This window comes from Vombatus ursinus, unplaced genomic scaffold (assembly GCF_900497805.2).
Source record: "Vombatus ursinus unplaced genomic scaffold, bare-nosed wombat genome assembly UNPS02014791.1, whole genome shotgun sequence".
NCBI classification, from domain to species: domain Eukaryota; kingdom Metazoa; phylum Chordata; class Mammalia; order Diprotodontia; family Vombatidae; genus Vombatus; species Vombatus ursinus.
This window is the reverse complement of record NW_020954569.1, coordinates 76,492,744-76,512,122: the sequence shown is the minus strand read 5'-3', so window position 1 is coordinate 76,512,122 and position 19,379 is coordinate 76,492,744. Positions and strand designations below refer to the sequence as shown.

The window sequence follows — 19,379 nt, the reverse complement described above, 5'->3', positions numbered from 1 at the left end:
TTGGGGTTTTCTTGTCAAGAGATACTGGAATGGTTTGCCATCTCTTTCACTAGCTCATTTAACAGATGAGGAAACTGAGGCAAACAAGGTTAAATGACTTGCCCAGGGTCACACAGCTAGTAATTGTCTGACGTCACATCTGAACCCAGGTCTTTCTGACTCCAGGCTCAGTGTACTATCCACTGTACCACCTAGTAGAAATAGCCACCCACAAGGTAATCCCTAGAATTCAAGGCAGCAGTCACTGCCTGGAGACCTATACCGGGTGTAGGAGTGCAAATTGGGGCAAATGGCCCAGAGAGTGTGTTATAACTGATTATATCTATTCCCACCACAACCACCCTATGTTTAGTCCTCGTTAACGCCCACCTATACCACTGCCATACCTCCAAATACTACATCTCCACTTTTTCACAACTCTGAATAATCCTTCCTACTTCAGCTAACTTATCTTACTGTTTTGGTCATGTTATTCATTTGTTCAAAATGGTTCCCTTTTGAATAGTACTCTGAAGGGGTTGTGGAAAGATAAAATACTAATGCACTATTGGTGAAACCATGAGCTGACTAAACCAGTCCACAAAACAATTTGGAATTGTGTTAAGAAAGTTACTTAAATGTCTACTCACTCTGATCCAGAGATTACAATTTACTAAGGAGGTTAACACTAAAAATAAAGATCCCATATACAAAATATTTACAGTAGTAAAAACTCATCTGTAAATGAGGGAGTTTGATTTGATGGTCTGAAGTTCCTTCCAACTTCTAAACTGATCAATTAGGGAATGACTAAGCAAGTTATGGTACATGAATGTGATGGAATAATACACTCAATTTGAAAAAATATTTGGCTATTGCTAAGCTTTAAGAAAACAAGTGTGTTAACGGGAAGGGAAGACAGAGTGCAAGTATGAGGAATGAACATGTGGTAAGAAAGTAGAGAACAGCAATGTCAACAACTCATTCTTGAAGTGTGGCAATTAAAAAAAAGTAAAGAAAAAGGACAGGAACTTGAGAGAACAGCAGAGTTGAAAAAAAGTTTTTTTGCTCAGGGGAGATGAACTTATTATAGAAGGAAAAGGACTTAATAGATGGAGAGTGATCAAGGTTTCAAGAGCATGAATGATTAATGGAGGAAATTCCTGCAGGAGACAAAAGAAGACGAGAACAAGGATAGTAATAATAATAACAACCACAACAACAATAATAATAATAAATAATACTTACATTATTCTTCCAGGAATCTCATTTGAACTTCATTACAAACCTGAGGTAGGCACTATTATCCCCATTTTATAGATGGGAAAATTAAGGCTGAATTTAAGAGACCTATCAATAGTTAACAACCAGCAAGTGTCTAAGAACAGGATTTGAACTAGAGTCTTCCTAACTCTATATCCAGTACTGCATCCACTATGTTAACCTGTTTCTCCTGACAAGTAGTACAAGGGGTTATTCTGGATAAGAAAAAAAAATTGACCTTTCAAATTGATAATTTGATCTGAAGTCTTAAAAGGCCTATATAAAATAAATTCAAGTAGTTATCAAATACAAAAGAGAAAGAGAAAGTGATGTCTGTTCTTGGTAGGACTACCAAACTTGTACAACACCATCTTGGCTCTTAACTTGAAAATCAGAACATCTATTAGGCCTCAAGCATATATCATCATAAAGGATCATCATGAAAAAAAAAAATCTTCCTGTGTTTACCAGTATCTAACAGAATTGGTGACCTAGAAACCTTCACAAAGGATATTTTGTTTTATAGCCTATAATTCATTCTAAGTAATTATATATAATCTCTTTTGCTTCTTTTCCAAGAATAATGTCCAATCAATGCCACAACTTTCTAAGATCACTCAACAATTCAGGTTGAAGATTTTGATGATCATTCCAAAAAGGCCCAACTCTTCCTTCCTTTACAAAATCTAAAAATGACCATCACATCTCAGATTTTGTGAGACACTGACAACTTCATCCAATCCGATTTAATTTTATGTAATAAAGGTCTCTGACAGAATTACGACAATTATTTACTAAAAGAGCTAGAGGAAGTAGTAATATATTATAAAAAGACCTTTTTAGTATGTATACTAAATCAATTTAATTCAGATACTTTTTCTTTATTATTAATCATTACTTCCATCCTATATGCATGGAAATGAAGTGTTTAGGTGATGAGCAGAAAACAAGGAAAAAACAAGTATTTCCAAAGAAAAACATTTACATTTTTCTTAAAGGAGTAACATTTTGAGGGTTTGTTTCTCAAACTAACCATTCATCAACATGTCAACTTTACTCTTTTAGTGGAAATAAAATACCCATTTACCCTTTGAAGTTATAGGATTATCAGAAATTTTGACCACAATGAGCATTTATTTATTACACATAGGACCAATAAAATAATACCTAGTCAAAGACAGTTTCAGGTCAGTTGAATTTAGAATAAATTTATATCAATAAAGCTTTAAACAAATGCTAATAAATGAGAAGATATGATTTAAAGATGTAGCTTTACTTCAAAAGGTAAAAAGGATACAGTAAAGCATTTATAGGAATACTGAGAAGATAAGACCAACAATTTGAGGTATGTCCCTAATGGCAGTTTTTAAATATAAAACATTACATCAGAATGTGCCTCTTTTAACAAAGACTCAAAAAAATTCAGTCAAGAAAGTTAAAGGTAAAATTTTATTGTTAATCCTTTTCTGTGTGATAAAGAAGAGAGGCAATTTAAAGTATATAAATCTTTATTCTGATAAACCTCACCTTTTTTTTAGCTAATGACACGGGGTTAGGGGGGAACTATTTATCAAACTGAACTGTAGAGAAGGCGTATGGTCTCATGAACACTACACAATGCTGCTTATTTGGAAATGCGGTTTCTATTCCAAACCACATTCTAGTATTTATTCTGTTCACTAAATGACACTTACGATTTATCCTCTTTGTGCTTTTATTTCCCAATCTATAAATAACATCTTTACTAGACTTAACCTTATAGACAATGTAAGGCTTGTTAAGAGCACAAGAGCTATTGTATAAACACAAAGAATTGTTTATTTGCAGTTCTTCTCTACTTAGGCATTTCATGATCAAAAGAGTGCAGAGATCACATTTATTTGCCAAAGTGATGAACATTACAAAAATGACAGTCAAAGAAAATATTTTAGCAAAGAGGAAGCCCTCTCACAAAAATGTAAAAAACTGGAGCACTTCAGAATGGAGCAATTAACTGATTCACTAGTATTTATATCCAATAGCTGTATCATGATTACAGTTATTATTAAAATAGGTGACAGAAAAAAAAGGTATCAGAAAACTCATCAGGCTCTCAATATTTACTAAACTCTTTAGTAAAAGTATTTTTAATTATAAACAGACTTAGCAGTCACTAAGAAAGTCTGGTTTAAACAATTTAGTAACCTGCTAAGGCTACTCAATTTACTCATTACACCAAAAGAGTAAAAGAAGCTTGTCTGGTATTATTTGCTAAAGTTTACTTAGTGAATAATGTTTAAAGACATTGTAGGGGACACCTAAAACTTAATTTGGTTCAGAAAATGTTTCTAACAAGTTAAGAAACACTTTTTACTACATACTCTTTAAGAGGATCCAAGGAAATTTTACTTCCCAGTTAAAATTATTAATTTTTTTTAAAAAATCAACTTCATTGTCATTCTGAATTCTTTCTTCCTGTCTCTCCTTTCCCTATCCATTGAGAAGAGCAAGAAAAACAAAATTCAATATGGATATACATAGTCATTCAAAACAAATTTTCTCATAAAGTATATAAACTGTCCAGAAAAAGAAAGAGTTTATGAAAACAAGCTTCAATATAAACTCTGACTCGATTAGCTCTCTATCTGGTGGTGGATTTAAATCTTTTAAAATTATGATTCAGGAGGACCTGAGTTCAAATCCGGCCTCAGACACTTGACACTTACTAGCTGTATGACCTTGGGCAAGTCTTGCCAATTGCCTCACCAAAAAGCAAAATAATAATAATAATTATTATTATTATTATTAGTGAATATTGATTAGCGTTACAAAGTCTTTCAATGTTGATTGTCTTTATGATATTTTATTGTATAAATATTATATATATATAATTATTGTATATAATATTTTATTGTATAAATTGTTCTCTTGTTCTGCTCATTTCACCTGGTACCAGTTCACAGAAGTTTCTCCAGGTTTTTCTGAAACCATCCCCTTCAGCATTTCTTACAGCACAATGTTATTCCATCAAATTCATAAACTATAACTTGTTTAATTATTCCTTAATTGATAGACATTCCCTCAGCTTTCAATTCTTTGCCACTACAAAAGGAGCTACTATAAATATTACTATACATATGGTCCTTTCCTTCTTTCCTTGAAATCTCTTTGGGGTATAGACCTAGTAGCAGTATCACTGGGTCAAAGGGGATCCACAATTTAAGAGATTTTGGGGCATAGTTCCAAATTGCTTTCCAGAATGGTCAAACCAGTTCACAGTTCCACCAACAATACATCAGAGTACCTGTTTTCCCACATCCCCACCAGCATTTGTCATTTTCCTTTTTTGTCATCTTAGCCAATTTGATAAGTGTGAGGTGGTACCTCAGATTCATTTTAATCTATATTTCTCTAATAATTAGTGATTTAGAACATTTTTTCATAAGGCTATTAAGAGCTTGGATTTCTACCTCTAAAAACTGACTATTTGATTTCTTCGATTAGAGAATGGCTCTTATTTTTATAAAATTTGACTTGGGTTGCCTCTGTATCTTCAAGTGTGGGAAACCTGTGGCCTTAACACCACATGTGGCCCTCTAGGTCCTCAAGTACAGTCCTCTGACTCAATCCAAACTTCACTGAACAAATCCCCTTAATAAAAGGACTTATTCTGTAAAACTTGGACTCAGTCAAAAGGCCACACCCAAGGACCTAGAAGGCCACATGTTCCCCACCCCTGAGACTTAGACCTTTATCAGATAAATTTGATGGAAAGGTTTCCCTCCTGCCTCCATCCCCCATTTTCCTGATTTTTCTTCTAATTTTAGCTGCACTGATTTTGTTTGTACAAGAACTTCATTAAAATTGTCCATTTCACCTTCTATGAACCTCTCTTTCTCCTGTTCATTATAAACTCTCCCCTTGTCCATAGATCTGACAGGTAACTTTTATACTCCACTAATTTGCATATGATGTCATAATTTATGACTAAATCATATACCCATTTTCAGCTTATCTTGGTATACAATGTGAGGATGTTGGTCTATATCTAGTTTCTGCCAGACTACTTTCCAGCTTTCCCAATAGTTTTTATTGAATAATGAGTTCTTGCCCCCAAAGGTGAGATCTTTGACTCTATCAAACACTAGGTTTCTATGCTCATTTGCTTCTGTATAACGTGGATACAATCTGTTTCTCTGATAAACCTCTCTAAATCTTACTCAGTACTCAACTGTTTTAAAGATTAAAGCTTTGTAGTATGTTTTGAGATCTGGTACTGCTAGGTCTTCTTTCTTCAATTTTTTTTTGATTGATTCCCTTGATAGTCCTGACCTTTTGTTTCATCAGATAAAATTTATTATTTTTTTCTAGCTTTCTAAAGTAATACTTTGATAATTTGGTATGGCACTAAATAAGTAAATTAATTTAGGTTCTCTGATACAAATTCTCATTTGTATGCTACTGGCTTGGTCTACCCATGCACAAATAATATTTCTCTAAATGTTCAGATTTGCCTTCATATGTGTAAAGAATGTTTAGTAATTGTGTTCAGATAGTTCCTCCGTATTTCTTGGCAGGCAGACTCTCAAGTATTTTATATTGTCCAAAGTTATTTTAAATGGAATGTCTTTTTCAATCTCTTCCTGTTGGGTTTGGTTGGCATTATAGAGAAATGTTGATGATTTGTATGGCTTTCATATCCTGAAACTTTGCTAAAGATGTTGTTTCAATTAGTTTTTTAATTGACTCTCTAGGGTTCTCTGTGTACTCTATCATATCACTTGCAAAAAGTGATAGTTTTATTTCCTCTTTGCCCATGCTTATTCCTTTTATTTTTTTTTTTTGTCTTACTGCACCAGCCAGCATTTCTAATAAAATACTGAACAGTAATAGTCATAACAGCATCCTTGTTTCATGACTGATCTTACTGGAAAGGTTTTTAGTTTAACCCCATTACAGAAAATGTTTGCTCTTGGTCTTAGAGAGACACTAATTATAATGTTAAGGAAAGCTCTGCTCATTCCTAAGTTTTCGAGTGTTTGGGTTTTTTCCCCCTAACAAGAATATGCACCGTATTTTGTCAAAATATTTTTCTATATTTATTAAAATAATATTTAAAACCTAGAAATAATGATAAAAGTTCTCCTATACTGTTCTAAAGCACACAGGCACATGGTTATACATGAATATATGTAAATGAAGAAGAGCTATTGTTTAGCTGACAGAATCCTATGGATGATCACCTCAAAAATGACAGAGATCATTCAGCAACCTACACCAGGAAAGCCCCGTAAAATGAAGATTTTTATTGGCAATACAAAACTAAAAGCTATCTCATCATTCTGCTAGGCAGCAGTGTCAAGGATAACAGGAACAATGAAAACTGAATAAAACTGCCTAAGACAATCTTGGAAAGCTGGCATAGAGCCTGACACCAAAATAACAACAATTTCTAGACAAAAAAAATTCTACAAAGCCACGGTATCATTTAAGCTCTTGTATGTCTTGGAAGTCTAAAACTACCAATGGCTTTTACCAAGAGTAGGGTTTTTAAAAGCCATTTTAATAATTTCATATAAATGGTCTACAATACATAAAAATAGCAGAATGCTAACAGGCTTCTGAAATATAGTAGGTGTACAATGAAAAAATATTCAGCATGATACAAGTCCATTGAATTGGACATGTATGGAGAATGAATTATAACAGGATAGAATTATAACAGGATACAGAAACAGCTGTTCTACTACAAGCTTATGCGGGGCAAACACAAGGAAGGGGAACAGAAAACATGCTTTAAAGATGCACTGAAGCACGGTATGAAACATATGGCATAGTTGCAGATTGCTTGAGAGAAGCAGAATAACCAGATTGGCAAACATCAATGAAGGTATGGAGTAAGCAACTTTGAAAAGCCAAAATGTTTTTATAAAAAACCAAACCAAACAAAAAAACAACCCCCCCCAAAAACCCAACTTGGCAAAGCAAAGAATAATCAATATTCCACATTGAAATTAACAATGATAATTACACTAAAACTTGGGGACAGAGATGTTCTATGCCTGAATTTAAATTGAAAATGCTGTTAGGCAGTTTTACCTTTCATGTAGGTAGTTTAGAAGTGGGGGGCGGGGATGAGGGGGAAACCACCTTTTTCACTACTACCCCATACTTTATCTTTAAAAAAAAAGACTCCAGAGACTGTACTCTATTAAATATATAACTACACAGTATAATACTGGAAACAAAGCAAATGCTTTCAATTAGAGAATGGCTCAAAAACAGTGGTTTTGCAAATGAAAATATTTTTGTGTTAGAAGAAACGACAAATATGAGGAATTCAGAAAATGAGGGGATGATTTGTATGAACTGATACAGCATGAAATAAACAGAACCAGTAGAATAATTTACAAAATGGTTACAATAAATTAAATGAAAACAAGACTAAAAGTAACTGAACTTTACAAAAGGTAGGGGAATCAGAAATGTGGAATATACATGCTGTAAAACAAACTACTAGTTTCATTTAAATGTGCTTAAAGTTTTGCTTTCAATTTTTTTTTCTTTATTATAAAAGAAGACTGGAAAATAAGAATGACCATAGTTTAAATCAAAAAGCAACAATAAACTTAAAAAAAAAACAACAGGATTCCATAATTTCTTTCATTCCCCTTTTCTAATATTTTATAAATCCCATTGTCAGAAAGTACATTCATAGCCAACTTAAATCACTCAATCTGCAGATTAAGCCCATGTCATCCTAGTCTATCTTCTGTGGAATTAGAGAATAGTTATTTGCCAAAATTTTTATAATAACCCTTCAGATATTTGAATGTAGTTATTAATATTTTATCTTCAACACAAATATAATACAATGCAACTCATTAAGAATTTACTGTCAGATATGTTGAAGGAGATTTAAATTTTACAAAGGAGAGAATTCCTGCCTTCAAGTAGCTGAAAGCAGTGGGATGTGACACAGATAGTTACAATACTCAATATGACATGCATAAGAAAATTAGGAAACAAAATGCTATATGGAGTTTGGAGAAGAAACTCTTTCTTACTAAAAGAATCTAGAAAGTCTTCTTTGAGGGGGATTTAAAGAACAAGCATTCATTAGGCAAAGAGAAGAATGGAGGGCATTGCAAAAATAAGACATACACTGGGGAAAAATGCAGAAATAGAAGAAAATACCATGTGTTTAAAAGAGTGAAATTGTTCATTCCTCTGGAACATAGAGGGTATGTAGGAGAATAACACAAGGTAAGACTGAAAAGAGAAGAGAGTCTGTACTTAATCAGTAGAACCACAGGGAGTCACCAAAGATTTCTGAGCATCAGAGTGACATGAACATATTTGCATGTATGGAAGATTATTCTGGAAACATTACATCAGATTTCATCATTTGCATGACATTAAGCATTTCATAATTTTACAATCATTTAATTAATGCATGGCAGGCAAGTTGACACCAAATAAGACATATGAACAAAATCACATGATCACAAAACACAAATACAACAGAAACATAGGTTTCATAGAAAATGACTGTAGAAATGTAATTTTTTGTGACCGCAGGCAAGTCATTTATTCATCCGGGATCTCAGTTTCCTCACATGTAAAATGAAAGTGTTGGACTAGATGGCCTATGAACTACCTTCTAGCTCCAAATTTATGATGCTATGAACTAATTAGAGCTTAGTCAACTTTCCCAGCAGCTAAAAATATCACCAGTTTAACGAAAGTTTCAACTATCCTTCATGTGACAAATGGATTAGAAATTACTTTTATCATAATCTCTCTGATGACTGTTTTCTCTTCCCCTATCTGGTAATATGTATTTTGTTGGGGAGAGGGAAGGGATGGCCAGACTGTATTTCCCCCACAATGAAATGATGTCAAACCATATAGCTGGCAAGCATCAGCAGCAGAAGTTGAACTCTAACCCTAAGTCCAATGCTCTTTACACTATTAACATACTGTCTTATAATAAATTTATCTGCTGAATCAGGGAATTCTATGCCACTAGATTTTCCATGTTTATAGCTGATAAACTACTAAGTCATGAACTCCTACTGATATTATTTGTTGATTCTTTCACCTCTGCTGCTCACCATCTCTTTTTACTATTACTACTGGGTCTAACTCTACACAATGCTTTCAGCCCAGCAAAAACCAGTATGGAAGATTTGAGGGGTTGGCAAGGTACAATGGAAAGACTACTAGATTTGGAATCTGATGCCCTGAGTATAATTTTTACTCCAACTAGCAAATTACTTATATGGTATTGGCAAAGTTATTCAACCTCTGTAGGCCTCAGTTTTCTCATCTGGAATGTAAAGGTGCGAACTAAATGATCTCTACAGTCACTTCTGGTTCTAAATCTCATGATACCGGTGCCGTGACCCCAGTTCAGAAAACAGCAAAGTAAACACATCTTAACTTTCCACGTCTGCATGCTGAAGCTGTATGTGAAGGTCCTTTCTAGATATGAAAGTTCTAAGCGCCTTGTCTGACTTCTCCAGACAAAAAGAAAACACGCATTCGTTGCTCTAGAAGGCAGAAGTATTCTGAGGTTCCATGCATTTCAAACGCAGGAAAGAATCATTGAACAAGGAAGAGATAGATTTCTTGCTAGCTTCTCACTTCGAATTATGTCAATTATGCTAATTGTTCCAATCATTTTATTTCAAGAGTGATTTTGCATGTCAAGACTATATTCAAATATAAATATGAAACTTTACCATATAACCAGATATGGATAAGTATTTAATTATGCATAGATATCAGTGCTCCTCTCCATTGTTGGGGATAAATGAGTTGACTATATTATTAGATTTCAGAGAACAGCTAAACCCCATTCACACCTCTAACTCTATTAATAACTAAAGTCAATTAAATCTTGTATCATTATTATGATAATACTTATCCTACTCATAATGGTGTTGTAAAGATTAAATACTTAATATACTAAGTTATTGTGAAAATAAAAAATAAGAACACTACCATTTCAAACTTGTAAAATTTCTATTCCAGAGAATTCTGGGAAAATGTTATTAATGTGCACACACACACACACACACACACACACACACACACCCCAAGATCTATGCTAAGTGGGGACAAGAAGAAAGATAAAAAAATCAGTTCCTACTCTGGAGGTGCTCACATTCTAACAAGAGAGACAACATGAAAACAACTATGTTCATTCAAGATACACACACACACACACACACACACACACACTGTAAATGGAAAGTAATCCTATTGTACTGTAAGAAATGAAGGAAAAGATGGCTTCAGAAAAACCTGGGAAGACTTGTATGAACTGATGCAAAGTGAAGTGAGAATCTGGAGAACAATTTATACAGTAAATAAAAGTAATATCGTAAGGATAATAAATTTTGAAAGACTGAGTAACTCTGATCAACATAATGATCAACCACAATTCTAAAGGACTCATGATGAAACATTCCAAAGAGAGAACTAATGGACTTAGATCATAGATTGAAACGTATTTTTTCTTCCTTTTTTTACTTTTTTAAAAAAAATTTGAACATGGTTAATTAATGTGGAAACTTGTTTTTCTTGCCTTCTCAATGGCTGGGTAGGTAGAAGGAATTGAAAATAACACTGAAATAATAAAAATAATGATAATCTCAGAGGGAAGGCATTACAAGCAGGCAAAGGGGCTATAAGAAGACAGATGGCTCAGAAAAGGTCTCTTGAAAAAGGTGGGATTTGAGCTGACTTTTGGAGGAAGCCAGGGAAACTAATAGAAAGGTGTGAGAATGTAGAACATTCAAAGCATATAGGATGGGAGAAAAGGCATGGAGGAGGGAAATGTCTCATGTGAGGTATGGTAAGGAGGCTAGTGTTACTGAGTCAAAGAGTGTGTGGAAAGGGTTAAAGTTGAAGAAGTGGTCACTGGAATTTGATTAGAGAAGTGATGTGATCAGACCAGAACTTTAACAAAAATCACTTTGGCAGCTGAGGAGAAGATAGACTTGGATTGGGGAGAAACTAGAGACAAGGAGACTAACCAGGCATGAGGCAAAGAGAAAATGAATTCAGTCTGAGACATACTAAGTTTGAGATGGCTATGAGAAATCTATAGTTTCAGATGTCCAAAAGGCAGGTGGTGATGCCAGAATAGGTAGAGATCAGGAAAAAGCTTAGGGCTGGATGTGTAGATATTGCAATCACCTTCATATTGATGAAAATTAAACTAATGGGAGCTAACGAGGGAGAACAGAAGACAGCTCAGAGTAGAGTCTAGTAAAATCCCTCATCCATGGTTAGTGGACATCATCTGAATAAAGAAACAGTAAAAGAGAGGCAGCTAAATTTAAAATGTTGAGGCTTAAATGTTTCATAGCAATATAATACTATCATGATTAAACTATAATTGGCAATTCTGGAAGGGGATTTCATTGGCCATATATCTCACTGAAGACGCCCAATAGTATTCCGGGATTTGATCTCTCTCACACATCCTTTTCTCTCTATTCATGCAGCCTCGGTTAGTTGGTGTCTCTGCATCTAGTTGCTCTTCCCCTCTCCAATCTGACAGATTAATACTCCTAACAGATAGATCCAATTGTCACTCCTTGACTCAAAAATCTTCAGCAGTTCCCTACTGCCTCGAGAACATAATACAAAATCCACAGCCTGATATTTAGGGTCCTCTATATTCTGGTTCTCATCTACTCTGATAGTTATATTTTACTTTATTTTCCTTCACCCACTCTCTATTCTAGTCATAATGGCTGGCTAGCTGTTCTCCATATATAACATTCCACCTCCCATCTCTGTCTTTGAAGAGGCAGTCCTCCACTTCTATGGTGAAATCCTTCCATAATTCCACCTTGAAGAATTCTTCCTTCAAAATATAGATCATGTTTCACAATGACACAGGGCTTTCCTTGCTTCTTTTAGTTTGTACCATTTTTCTCTCTTGAAATTACTAAATATATACTGAAAAAAGGCCATGGTCTCCCACTGCATCTGGGGCCATTGCCAGTCATCCTGACGTATGTCTTGCCACTGGACTCAATGACTCTAGAGGAGAGAGTGAGACTGGTGACTTTGTACCGCTCTGCCTCACTTAAATCCAATTCACTTGCATGTCAAGATATCACCCTCCTGATGTACTTAATCCTCTTCAAGAATGGAGGGCAAACAACAACAACAAATATCTACTGATGTGTATGTATGTTGTATCCTTCCAGTAGAATATAAGTTCCAGGAGAGCAGGGACCATTTTCATTTTGGTCTTTGTATCCACAAGGTCTAGCATATAGCCAGTGCTTAATAAATGTTTATTGAATTATTGAATTGATGTGGTCAGCACAATGCCATCCATGATAAGAAGCATTCTGGGCAGTGGGGGGCCAGGATCACAGGAAATCACTTTTTCCTTTGTATACAAAGGGGAACACTCTTGGTGAGTATGTCTTCACATTTCATGTCTCAACTGATGCTGAGCATCAACAATAATTTCAGCTTTTTCCCCAATAAGGAGCCACCTTTTTAACCCTAATATTTACAACAGTGATGCTATAAGGCTATGAATCATATGGTGAGTATAATTGGCTATTGCATATAACCAATTAGGATTTGAATATCAAAGGTTGGTCAAGTGATGTCATTTAGTAAGAATCAGTACGAAAAAGGAAATGAACTAACATATAGTGAGAATGAGGGATATAAAATTGCAGGTACCCACGTATCTGTTGTTTGTTACCAACAGAATGTCAAAAGATCTAGAAGGACGTAAATGCACTGGGTAGATTCTCTAAGAAGGATTTATGGGAGAAAGGTAGTTAAGAATTACATGATATGAAAAGCTGTGTCAGCCCTGTTAGTGGGAGAACCCACACTAATAAAAGCACAAATTCACGGAAACATCAATTCAATAAACAATTTTTAGTGCCTACTTTGTGCCAGGTACTGTGTGAAATGCTGGGGATGCAAAAGAGGCAAAAAACAGTCCCTGCTCTCAAGGAGCTCACAATCTAAAGTCTACTGCTATAAGAAGAATCCAATAAAACAGTATATTTAATTTTTCCTTATAAAACTCTTCTTAGAAGAGTTTATTCTTTAACAAGGGAGACTGAACAAACCCTATCTACACCCACCAACACCATCCTTCCATCCCACCTTGCCCCAAGAAACCAACACATTTAAGCAATTCTGCAAAGGGGAACAGAATGGAACAATCTCAAAAGTCCCTTCCTTGTCTAAAATTCTTTTATTATAGTTAAGGTATAAATTAATATACAACAGCAAAGAATGTATCTAAAAGGTGTTGACTGGTATGGCTTGAAGGAGTACAGTAGCTGAAGATGGGGTGGAATTAATCATAGAAAAATTTGTGGACGCAAATTTTGAGTAAGGCTTTGATAAGTAAGAGGCACAGACTTTTGAAAAGATAAAAAAAAATTCCAGGATAGTGAGACTGGGCAACAGAATAAATGAATTTAAAAAGCATTTATTAAACTCTAGCTATGTGTCTCGTACTAAGTGCTGAGGATATGAATACAAGAGAAAGATAATCCCAAGGAGTTTATATTTTAATAGAAAATATATATAGTGAAGGCAGAAAGGAGTGTTTTTGTCTAGGCAGTAAAAGAAACGGTGAGTATAGCCATGAAACACATGACAGATCTTTTCCAAGAATGTTTGTATGTTTTAATTTGGTTACTCTTCCCAGAGCAAGAGATGGTAAGTTCACTGAATTTGAGGAAATGGAGTAAATATAAACACAACATTGTTGCAAATCAGAATTCAGTACAAGGTGGCTCCATTGTGGGCCCTACATAAAAATGTTAAGTATGGCAATAAATACCTTGTTTATTTACAATATTGTCTTAATTATATAGCAGACTTCCAGAGTGAACCTCAAGAACAATGTTTTGGGAACTCCTCTGTGTACTTTGACTATACAGTACAGATTAGATAAATTCAAATTTATTAGAATCCTTTTTCAAAAATTATTTTAGCCAAAAAGTTGTGGAGTACAATGTAGACTAGGCTTTGATGAAATCTCAGTCCAATAATGTGGACTAGGAATGTGAACAAACAAAGTTCAGAATCCAGAACTGTTAGAAGAGTACCTTTCTTGTCATAGGATCACAGATCCAGAGAAGAAGAGACCGAAAAGGCCATCTGGTAGAATCCCTAAATTTTGCAAATGGGGAACCTGAGGTTCAGAGAGGTATAGTGTGGTGCGAATGGTCACACAGCTAAAAAGTGTCAGAGTTGATATCTGAACCTAAGATTTTTTGACTCCACGTCCTAAAACTTGATCCACTGCAACACAATAATATGCCAAGAACTACAAATGACTTTCTACTGAACTGACATTTAAATTTAGAATATAGGATTCTTTTTAAAATAAAAACTCAGGTGATTTAACCACTACAATTTGCAAACATGACATAAAATGCATTGGTTATTTTCTTGCTTTAATGTAAATATGGTGGTGGACAAAAAGCATATGTTTAATTTTTGTTTTGTTTTGGGAAGAGTAAGCAAATATGGTTTTATTGCCAAATGATAGGCACTGAAAAACAATGACTATATTTAGGAAAGAAAAAAATACTTACAAGTATGTCTGGCTAATGAATAGTTGGATCCACCACTGGTCAAACCAAACCCTTCAGGAATTTGGCTGGAACTTCGAGGTCTTGTCAACAATTTTGGAGGCTCAATTTCTGCACCAAATTCAGCTCCTATCACTCCTAATAAAACAATAGCTGTAGCCTGTTTACGTCTTTCTTCATATGATGTAGATATTTTTTTCATTTGTGGGAGACCTGATGATAGGCAGCCTGAAATCAGAAAGACACTGATGAGCACACATCAAAAACACACACACACACACACACACACACACACACGCACACACTGAGCAAAATCCAAAGATTTCTACAACTCAAAACATTAAAAATAATTAATTTTATTTGAAACTTTTAATTTGTATTTTCATAATTAGTTTCTCTAAAGTTTAACACATGATATATTCACACATGTTTTTATTTGTGTATATGAGTCTGGCTCAGATCAAAGGCACTAACCAGGCTATACAAAGTGTTCCAAAAGTCTTAGTACACCAAAATTTCTGGTAAACTCTATATAATAGATTATGAATTTTTGAACAAAAAGGGGCTTTAAAGATTATCGAATCTGGTCACTTCATTTTACTGATGAAGAAGCTGAAGATTAGAAAAATGTTATGTGAGTAGAGAAAAAGCCTAGAGAAATGTTATATGGGTATGTTTCGGGGAGATTTTTTTTTTTTTAATGGGTTGGACTTGATGGCTGCTGAGACCCCTTCCCATTCTCAAAATCTAATTCTGTGACATGCCCAGAGGCTGGGAAAAGGATGGTGCTTCCTGGCTTCAAAGCCAGTACAGTCACAAATGCAATAATGGAAATAGACATCTTATAAATATTCAGGGTTAATGTATGTAAAATAACATTAATTAAGAAGATGTGATCATGTAAAGAAATTAAGGAATTAGACAGAGGAATCATGGTAGAAAACATTTCTATGAAGGTGAATGGAGGCAGAAACTGAAGTGATACTGTAACTGGTGTATATATAATGGAGACTACCAGCCAAATCAAATGGCCTGGTTTTGACTGCATGCCTTTGACACTGTTGACCATATTCTCTTCTCTAGGTTTTCATGACACTGTTCTTCCCTGGTTCTCCTCCTACCTATCAGACTCCTTCTTCCTTATCTCCCTTGCTGGATCTTCATACACATCACATCTACTTCTTCTCTTCTCTCTATATACTATTTCATTTAGTGAACTCATCAGGTCCCATGGATTCAACTATTATCTCTATACAGATGATTCTCTGATCAAATTAATTATAAACTAGAGTGACTGAGAAGAATGGTGGTGCCCTCGACAGAAATAGGGAAGTTAAGAGAATAATGGATTTAGGGGTAAAAGATAATGAGTTCTGTTTTATATATGTGAGGTTTGACATGCCAATGGGATATGAAAATCAGTGAGCAGATAATGGGAAGATTTTGATAAATTCAAGAGAGATGATAAGCTGGATATATAGATTTGAGAGTCATCTGTATTAAAGATCACAAATCCAAAGCTGAAAAGACATCAGAGGTCACATAATACAAACTTTTCATTTCACAGATGAAGCATCTGAGGCCCAGGGGGATTAAGTGATAGCACAAGATCAGGCAAGTAGTGTCAAAGAAGGAGATTTGAACCCAATTCAATTGCTCTTTTCATAATGTCTCACATATTGTCTTACAGAGATGATATCTGAACCATGGCAGCTAATGAGATCACCACAATAGAGACTGAAGTAATAGAAGGGAGTCAAAAACAGAGCCTTTGGATGTATGCACATACACATCGAGGGTAAAACACAGATTAGAATCTTGCAAAAAATACTGAAGACTAGTTAAGGAAGTTAGAAAGAAATTCTAGGGAGCAATGTGACAAAAATTTAAAGAGAAGAGAGTATTGAGGGGATGAGGTGGTGTATAGTGTCAGATACTGAAAAGAAGTCAAGAAGGATGAGGACTTTCAAAAGGCCTTCCGATTTAACAACACAGAGGTCATCATTTGCCATAGTGAAAGCAGTTTCAGCTGATCCTTGGGGACTGCAGCCACATTGTAAGAGGTTGAGAAGTGAGAGAACAGAGGCAATGAGTGTAGTTTTGGGTGTGAATATGATATAGGAAGCTAGCTTAAGGGAGTTGTATAAGCAAATGCTTAAGAAAAAAAGATGAACAACAAAAAAAATCATTTATTAAACATCTCTAATGTGCCAGTCACTAATACAGGGGATATGCTAGGGATAAAAATACAAAAATGAGACAGTCCCTGTGGGCAGTGTACCATCATGTCCTTTCCAGAGCAAGAAGTGGAAAAGAGGAGGTGGAGGGGCGATGGGGAATACAACAGCAAGACATCCTGGGAGGACGGATGTAAAGCATGATCCTGGTCTGACTGGATATAGTACATTAGATGAAGCTTTTTTGGGGGGGAGGGGCCTATGGAAGGGGAGTTCCTAGACCTGAATATCACTGTGTGGCCACTCTCCTATAACAAGGTTTGAAAGAGTTACCTAGGACACAGAGAGGTTGTGTCTTGTCCATGTTACAAAGCATACATAAGTCAGAATTGACTAATTATTGAATTGAGATTTTCCTTTCTCCAAAGCTGGTCCACCATCCCAAGGCCATGTTGCTTCCTTAAGACACAAATAAAAATCTGAACCTTATGCTCATGAAAAGAACTTTAAAATGGTAATCATTATTATACTCATTGACAAAGATTGTCTGACAAGATGTCAGAGTGCCACTTTTGATCAAAACCTAGTATTTAGCAACTTGGCTGATTTGCTTAATCAACTAAACAAATCTAAATTCCTATGGAAACAGTAGCTGTCTATCTTAGATGACCTGAACTTAGAATCAGATCCCTTGGTTCTATTTTACATCTTAGACTCAGTGAGGATAAAGAATTCAAAAGCCACAATGAAAGGAAAGAAATAAATGAGAGAAGCCTGCTTTAAATCTTTATCACTGGAGGAAAGGAAAAGGAGATAAGTTGTTCTGTACTGTAGAAAACTAGATGATCAACAATAAACTCTAGCAATTTTTTTTACTTAGTTCTATGACATTTGTTGTGCATTTTTAATGATTTTTTAAAAAAAAGTTTAAATGTTAATTTCAAAAGGTTTCATGTGATAAATTTGGAAAAAAAAAAAAGAAATGAAATTCTCTCAGCTTTGGTTATTATTAACTCCACCACAGTACATACAGAGAAGAAAGGCAGAATGATTCCTAAGGGAATAAATTTGCTTTGAAAAATATTCAAATTCCTACAGGAAGGATTTTAAACAACTGTTAAAAACTTTAAAGCTTACTAAAATGTATATAACTTTATATGATAATATATAACTTACATAGTAATGTCTATTTATACACATCGTAATGATAAGCAGGCTATTTTGCTTATGTTCCTACATTACTAAAATATTTTATCAATTTGTAAATTCTAAGATCAATAAACATTATTGCATAAAATATAATTTCTAGTCAAATGCCAAAAGGAAAATGCTTGAAACAAGTTCTTAAAATTATATTACAAAATAACATTTATTTGCTGATAGTGTAACATGTATGTCTACTTTTATCAAAGAATTTTCTATTTTTTTTGTAATTATAAAAAGAAAATACTACTGAAAAAAAGTATTAGCATATGTGTATGGAAAGGCATTCACATTTATACACATATATTCCCAATCCATATAGTACTATCTATGGTAGTTGTGATGATCATATGGCAAGTAAAGAAGAAAAAAAACTAAAAGCTTAACCATGCTAAGAAAAAAAAAATCAATAATCACTGCCTCCCTGAGAAGGATGAAAATGGACCTTAACATCAGATGAAGTGATATTTACCAGTTTGTTCATCTATATCACAGTGCATACACTTAATAATAGTTTTATGTCTATACATGAACACATACACAAGGAATAAGAGCTCTATTTATCTACATCTACACACATAGAGAGAATATTTTACTCTTTCCATGGTATCCTTTAAACAGGAAGCAAGCCTGGCTCCCCTCCCCCAGTCCCAGCAAGAAGCATGCTCCATAACAATAGTTCAAAGGAAAGCTCTAGTCTGCAGTTGCACTGATTGTTCTGTCAGCTGACCTCTGCAGAAGGGAATTGCTAACCATGGCCATGCTCCTTAGCTGACAAATGAATGATCGCAGCTCCATCTATTTTCACTATGGCTGCCTCTAGCCCAGGTGCTCAGACAGAGAGCCCGGTGTGACATCTTAGATCAAGATGAATTGGCACAAACTCCTGATCCAAGATTGTTTTATACCATTTAATTTAGTTTCTTCCCCTGCTTGGATGAGCACAGCTCTGGTTATGGATTTCTATTCTAATGTACTGAAGCAGGCACTGAAAGAAGCCAATGAAGCAGATGCTGGAGCAAGGGACTGCAGGGATACTGATCAATAGGCAAGGCATTGACCCCAGCAGTTCAGGCTCTGCAATGGCCACTGCTTAAAGAAAACACACACACACACACACACACACACACACACACACACACACACACACACACACACACACACACAC

The 19,379-nt window shown here is 34.9% G+C and overlaps 1 protein-coding gene across 4 annotated transcripts in view; it reads right to left on the bottom strand.

Annotated features, from left to right (window-relative positions):
* WDR7 (WD repeat domain 7) overlaps positions 1–19,379 on the bottom strand; it is a 458,806-nt gene that overhangs the window by 207,578 nt on the left and 231,849 nt on the right. For all 4 annotated transcript variants that reach the window (XM_027868951.1, XM_027868954.1, XM_027868953.1 and 1 more), the window contains one exon: positions 14,835–15,059. In XM_027868951.1, coding sequence (XP_027724752.1) covers positions 14,835–15,059 — 225 coding nt within the window. The remainder of the gene's footprint in view (positions 1–14,834; positions 15,060–19,379) is intronic.